The 7287-nt window shown below is 39.3% G+C and overlaps 2 protein-coding genes across 2 annotated transcripts in view; one reads left to right on the top strand and one right to left on the bottom strand.

Annotated features, from left to right (window-relative positions):
* The window catches only part of LOC101297051 (elongator complex protein 5-like), a 3165-nt gene extending 1814 nt beyond the window's left edge, over positions 1-1351 (top strand). Inside the window, exons 7-9 of the mRNA XM_004296682.1 lie at positions 181-270; positions 651-726; positions 850-1351. Coding sequence (XP_004296730.1) covers positions 181-270; positions 651-726; positions 850-1043 — 360 coding nt within the window. The 3' untranslated portion in view covers positions 1044-1351. The remainder of the gene's footprint in view (positions 1-180; positions 271-650; positions 727-849) is intronic.
* Positions 1352-3680: 2329 nt separating this feature from the next.
* LOC101310313 (INO80 complex subunit D-like) lies at positions 3681-5542 on the bottom strand. The gene is made up of 2 exons (XM_004298002.1): positions 5115-5542; positions 3681-4425 (listed from the first exon to the last, which is right to left on the bottom strand). Exons 1-2 carry the CDS (start codon positions 5540-5542, stop codon positions 4161-4163), a joined length of 693 nt encoding a protein of 230 aa, XP_004298050.1. The 3' UTR covers positions 3681-4160.
* Positions 5543-7287: the final 1745 nt, after the last annotated feature.

Here is a 7287-nt window from a genome sequence, read left to right as displayed (position 1 = left end):
GTCTCTCCTCCTCTCTCTCTCTCTCTCTCTCTCTCTCTCTCTCTCTCTTTCCCTCCCATCCCTCTGTCCATCTCAGCGTAAAGAGATTTTGATTTTGATTTGGGAAGTTGGTAAACAAATTTTTTGGCTTTTTCTTTGGTGAACTAAAATGAGTCCTCTAAACTTGTATTCACAATTCAGTTTGAAGAAATTCACATTGGGCAGTCAGGCATCAACTTTACATCCATTTCATCTGAAGGCGAACTAATCAATCAAGGTCTTGTGCCCAAGGTACCTGTGTAGTGTTATGTCTGTATCTCTATGTAAACCACTTTCTCAGTTGGAACTGAACAGTTTTTGACCCTTTTTTTTTTTTTTGGTAATGATGGGAGATTCTTTCAGTTTTGATACATGGTGAATTGGATATAGTTAATTTGTCACCAAACTGTGTCTGGCATGTTTCACAGATAATACCTTGCATGTATGACGTACCACATGTAGTTTATGCATATTGAAATTCTAAGCCTTGCGAATAACCGTTAATGTTGGAAGTTACCACCTATTATCTTGTCACATACACACAAATATGTGAATTCTGAGACACTTCATTCTCTTGTCAAAGAAATTATTATTTTGTTGGGGTTTGTTCTAATTATATGGCTTTGCTACAGGTGCAATTTAGTTTACAACTATCAGAGAAAGAGCTGAAGGATAGGGCTAATGTTGTTCTTCCATTTGAACACCAAGGTGTGAAACCATCAATGGATACAGTGTCATATTGATTTACCTGATCAAATTTTAAAATTTGTTATATCTCTTTTCTTTTATCACCATATATGTGATAATCCAAGTACAAAATTGTCCTTGCAGGTAATGGCAAACCTGTACAAATTTATGATGGGCGAAAATCTCTTACAGATAGCAAGTATGAGGTACTTCCCGTACAGAATGGGAATTCAGATATAGATAAGGAGTCTAGCAAAGGAGAAATAATATATTTTCGCGATTCAGAAGACGAAATGCCAGATTCTGATGAGGACCCTGATGACGATTTGGACATTTAGGGTTCCCATTCACAATGGTAAATTGATTCTCTGTGGTATTGTTTGCAACTTTAGTTTTGACAGTCTTCAAATACCTTCTAGATCAACTGAATCTTAAGTCTCAGAATAGAGAAACTATTCAAGTTCAATGTTTTTGTCTGGTCATAATCTGGGTTGTGTATGGTTTGGATCTTGAATTTCTTATTGCTGCTGATGCCAGTTGATCTTGGGACCTCGTGGTTTTGCAATTACAGCAAAGCACAAGACCACCAAGTGACCAGCTATTTTGATCTTGCATTTCATAATTTATGAGAAATTAGTTTTTCTAGAATTTTCTGTTCTTTTTTTCTTTTTTACTGAAAGGTTCGCTACACTGATAAAAGAAGTCTTCTTTTTCAGTTATCATTTTTTTATCAAGTGGCATAAAAAATGTAATAATTTGAGACTCTAGAAAGCCGGAAATAGGAGTTGAGTACTTGACTTTGTCAATATGGAAAATTATTTAGCAGAAGAAGCATTTGTTATACAGATTGGCTTTGCTATTGATCTTGTACTGCAGAGATTTTGGTGTTTGTTTTGGGAATGATTAACTTATTCATGAGCTGAATTGTAGTTGGTCTTTGGCCAAGTGCTCTCCAGGTCATGATCGGTTCATTCGCCAACACTTCGTTCTCAAGCATTATTTCGTCACACTTTTGTTGACACATTGGGGTTTTTGTATCCTGATGTCTAATCTCGTGATTGAGAAGCAATTCTCATTCCAGCGCCTGTTTATTGATTGGTGGGTTTTATGTCGATGCTGGCTGCTACAAGTTTGTCGCATTCAGGCCTTGAGTTTCATGATGCTTGATTATGTGTCTGAGTTGAGTGGCTTATCTCAGAACTTTAAATGAATGTTTTAAGATGTATCATAGTCTCTAACCAGTATACATGTGATGTTCATTGTTGTTCCATTGACTGCCGGAAGGCTGACGTTATTGTGTGGCCTTTGCAAGGGTTAAATAGAAATCAGATCACAATGGTTTTTTGTTTTGTTCGGTTTTAAGTTTTAACAGATTCGATTTTTCCGATTGACCTTCCTTTATTTATTTTTGACAGAAATGATAACTTAATTGATAAAGCTTGTTAGATTACAAAGAAACATGCCACGGGGTTTACCCTAAACCCTGATAAAATAGGTTTCCTAAATAACAAAAGAGCATACTTCAAAAAAATCAACCAACCAACATAGAAACTTTAAATGAGTTTCCAGGCTGCATTCAGAATGAGACGATTTATTCCTCGTAGAAGATGATATCTTCCCGGCTTACGCCCCATGGGTTTGCTTCTCTTCTCCCCTTAATTGGGCAGTAGCTGAACCAGTGTGAAAAACAGTAGCAACCTCAGGAGATGCCACCATACTTGGAACATGATATGGTTTTCCAAAGAAATACCTACATCATTTTAACCCAACCCCTCTCTATGTGTACAGAGAGATCAACATGGTGGCTGATATTCTCTCTTAAGTCCAGATTAGGTTCTGAGTTTGGAGGGCAAAATTTCAGCAACCTCCTCCACAAGCTGTGCTGCTCGCTAGTGCTAATTAGTTTCTGCTCTTTTTCTTTGTTTGGGTCTTTTGGCCCCCTTGTATCCGAAAAAAAAAAGGAAAGGGAATTCGAGCTTGCTCTCATCCCTGAAGCAAGTGGACGACTTTCAGGCAGAGAGAGTTAGAGGAGCAAGTCAGGAATTTCAGTACATATGACAGTCGGGGCCGGCTGTGGTGCACATGGTGGAACCAGCGGTCAAGCATATGGCAAAAGCAACCTCAGAGGAAAGCGTGCACTGGGAGGTGCCAACAATGGAGGCACACTAGGCCGCTTAACTCTAGACTAAGCACCCCATGATGGATGATGGTGAGACACAGAGAGAAGCATTGGGTTTCAGAGGGGGCCTAACCAGTAGTAGCAGAAGCTAAGGTACATTCAAAGCTGACAGCCTCGCCAATTCTAGATTAGAGCCTGATAACCTTGAATTTTGTGCCAAATACACCTGCACACTGCACAAAGACCCTTCACCTTCCAAGTCCACTTCGTAGGAACACGATCAGCACGAAGGGTGAAGTGTTTACCGACATCCATAGCAACCAAAACCTGAACAGTTCCATCGTGCCCCAAGCAGCCTTATCCACTTCAGCAGCCATGGACATGATTATTCCTTCATACCCGTTTCTGGTTAGTGGAGCTAACACAACCCCCACCATGAGGAATAACCACTGACAGCTCCGTGCTTTCCTTAACACTGTTCAATCTTACTTCTGATTGCAAAATCAGATCATAATTCCATGTCAGCAGTTTCTAAACACTTTAATGTCACTACAAAATTTCAATCCTTCATTGACTCATGTACAGAAAACATGCTGGAGAGAAGAGATCAGGACTGAGATGGATTAGGAAGTTGGACTGCTCATATATGTTTAGAGTTTATAACTTTAGCACAGAGGATAAAACTGAATACATTGATGTCAAACTACCCAAGACATCATCAAAAAATACTGGCTAAAGTTACTTATAGATTCTGTAATCCTTAAGTACATATCTTAGATCTGGGACTTATGTTATATAATTGTTTCTTTTAGAAAAGCCTGGCAACGGAAGGTATTATTCATGTACCAAGAGGGAGACCATCACAAATATAGGATTCACCCAAAAAAAAAAAAAAAAAAAAAAAGAAAAAAAGAAACAAAGATAAGAGACTAATAGGCTTCCATAAAATGAATATCCCACTAAATCAACATAGCAGTACCTAACTACCCACCATAAGGTTAAAATTAGATATACAGAGACATCAAAGGAAGAAACGACAATGCTAAAAAATGAAGTAATACAATCAATATTTAATAAACTCGAACATCATCTCTCGTAGAGACAAACTCTAAGAACTAAATTCAGAGAGAAAATAATAAAAATCAAAATTAAAAAAAAAACTCTATGCATGTCACCCCATACAATTCATGGGACAACCATAGCTATAATGCACCTCCTGTTACCAAAACCTGATGCTTTAAAGATTGACGAGGAAAAGAATCACACCTTTTGCTTCATTTAAAGAATTAGCAGGTTCACCATGCATCCAGTTTGAGAAGAAAGAGGCTGGCCGTCGTCAATCAGCGGTTTCTTCCTTTATTGCTACTTTATGTTTATTATCCTTTAGTGCGGCTCTTCGTTTGGATTGAATTTGGCGTACATATTCTGCCACTATCACATGGAACTTGGGAGCAAGCTTACTAGATGAGGTAACATTAAGCCCTGCCTTCCTCAAGGCTCTGGTTACATGCTTCTGAGCCTTCTGGAAGTGGACAGTACAAAGAGAAGGAGTAGTGGATCTCAGTATTGGCTTCCCGCATGTTATAGGTCCTGCCTGTGCACTACAAACAAAAATGAAAAAAATTATCAGTAAAAAAAAACAATATCTGCACATTGATGGAAGATTATGTTATGAGCTCTCTTATTTGAAATAAAAATATCAGATGATAGTTTCAGTCTCTTTCTTTTCTAAAGCAAAAATCTCCACGTACAACCTAACCATATAAAAAAGATTACTTTGGTATTAGTTTACACCTAGCTGCTGGGGTTCATTTACTATTTGCCTATGTCAGATTGGGGAGAGATAGTTGCCCGTGCTAATATAAAGTTATGAGAAGCAGAGCACCAACAAATAGCACCCACTAGTTCTTATGATAACAATACAACTCAATCCATATACTGAGATCCACTAGTTCACATGAGTGTATACACAGATAGCAAAATTAATTAACCCTTTCCCTTCTATTAAATAAGGTAGTGGGTTCCCTCAGTTTCCTTTGTTTTGAATTTCTGTATTATTTTTTTTTTCCAGAAGGGGCAAAAAGCCCAGAAAAAACAACACTAAAGATTTCTGTTTTTCATTTACCTGTTCCAATTTCTTTTCTTTCTTTTTTCCCAGATGTGAAACAAAACCCTTCATTACTAACAAATAATTTATGTTTCCCAATTGTCCAAATTAATTACACACACTAGATCAAAAAAGAAAGACTGAAAATAATTTCGCATATTCGATAAGGGCTAAGGCTGATACCTCTTGATAACATAAGTGCAAGCCTTGTAGAGCCTCTGCTTGGAATCGGAGAGAATGTGGAGGTGGCAGAAGCTGGTTAAGGCCATGGCCTTGAGCTTACAGCCAACCGAAGCGCACCGCCGATTATTATCATCGCCACCTTCAACAGCAGCAACTTCATTGTCTTGTTTGAAAGGGCTGACACCGTACTTCCAGTAGTACTCCCTGTACTGGATCTTGAGGTGCTCCATGAACCCCCAGTAGTGGTCTTTGTAGCATTTCGTCAGCTCCTTGAGGCGGTGCGACCGGCGGCGGAGGAGCTCTTGGCGAGTGAGGTGGGAGGCGCGTGAGAGGTACGCGTCTTCCTGGGAAGGAGTGATGGCCGAGGTGGATGGGTCGTCGTTCTTGGAGGAAGACGGAGGAGGAAGGGTGTTGTTCTTGGCAGCCATGGTGGTTGTAATTTGGGGACCAACAATTTCCAGGGAATATATCTTCGAAAGAAGATTACAAAATAGCCCTCCAGCTTTTACTCATTTTATTTTTTGGCCCTTCTCTAAAACTATGCCACGGGTCAATTTCCAAAACGGGGTTAAAATTTATACATCCTTTTTTTACAATCCAAACACCCCTATCCCTATAAAGAAATAACTAAAATGACCCTATCTTAGACAAGAGTTCTTGTGTATAACTTCTCCTGATTCCGGACATAAATACATCTTGGAGAAACTCATGAGTCAATCGAGCGGTTTATATCTTACTACAATTCAGATTATTGAATCTCATGTTGCCAAATAAGAGCTTTGGGACTCTGACTTATACAAGATTTGGCATGACCGATTGGGTCACTCAGGAGGAGACATGATGATCTGAATTTTGCGAAATTCTCATGAACATCCTTTCTTTCTCTCAAAAAGAAAACATTTGGGAACTAGTATCACCAAGAGTATGGTGATGGCGCCATGGTTGTAAATGGCGGCCACCATGTGACATTGAAGTCACCCGCCGACGGCTTCGATGTCTTGGACGCCGTTCGGCCAAGTCTTCGAGCAATCGAGGCCGACCGACCTTTCCCTGATGCGCCGATGACTTTTTCCGACGCTCATCATTCGTTTTGTAAAGCTGCTCTTTAGCTAATTTAGGAGTGAGACCCTTTTTTGCTAAATCAAACACAGAGAACATACCATTCTTACATCGTATCCAAGGTGATATTTGTGGACCTATCCATCCAGAGTGTGGACCATCTCGATACTTCATGGTTATGGTGGATGCTTCGACACGTTAGTCACACTCAATGCTTCATCGTTCGTTTTGTCACTCTATTATGATTGCAACGCTCACTTTATGTATTGAAGCAATCCGGACGAATGTGGTATACTCGTCTAAGTGACTACTTGATTCGGAAGGGATATAAGAACGATGAACTCTACCCTTGTGTGTTCATAAAGAGAACAAGTTCCAGATTTGCAATAGTAGCTGTTTATGACGATGACATTAATATAATCGGTACTCTTGATGAGATCAGAGAAACCGCAGCTTATTTGAAACATGAGGTCTGTGAAAAAGGATGGCACTAATGATAAAGCCAGAAATTTATGTGCTGACCATTACCAACAATCCAGCGAATGCCATCTGAGTAAGAGGTCTATTTTCTAAAATGCCTCTCAAGGCAGAGGAGCTATAAGCAGTGGCTTTAACAGTGAAAAAAAATCATGTTTGCGCAGATATTTGGCTGAAACTAACTTACCCACAAATTAGAGGATTGAGTCAGAATCTTCTAACCTAGCTTGGCTAGAGCAGCCTTGTTAAAAGAACCACGGGGTCTAAGACCAACACCGCCCTTATGTTTAGGAGCACATACATGAGACCAGGCAATTGGAGGAGCATGAGAATGAAGCAGTATCTATTTTAGTAAGAGGGGGTGGGGGGAAGATGATTAAGCATACAAGTTACATTGGATTTAAGAAGAGTTAAGCTTGCCACCTTTAGACAGGGTATCCGCTTTCCAACCAGAAAGAAGTATGTCTTTACCTTTGCAAGTACGCAACATTCTGAATTCCAAGATGTCATCCTATTGAGGTTCTATGTTGAACTTGCAGAGTAGTAGAAATATTGCCTTCAACAAAACATGAGACGTTATATGAGAAGAAAAGGTTGAATTTGTCGCAAAAAAAAAAAAAAAAAAAAAATACAACAG

Source organism: Fragaria vesca, linkage group LG4, assembly GCF_000184155.1.
Source record: "Fragaria vesca subsp. vesca linkage group LG4, FraVesHawaii_1.0, whole genome shotgun sequence".
NCBI lineage: Eukaryota > Viridiplantae > Streptophyta > Magnoliopsida > Rosales > Rosaceae > Fragaria > Fragaria vesca.
Note: the sequence above shows the minus strand (reverse complement) of the source record. Positions and strands in the feature narration are given on the sequence as shown.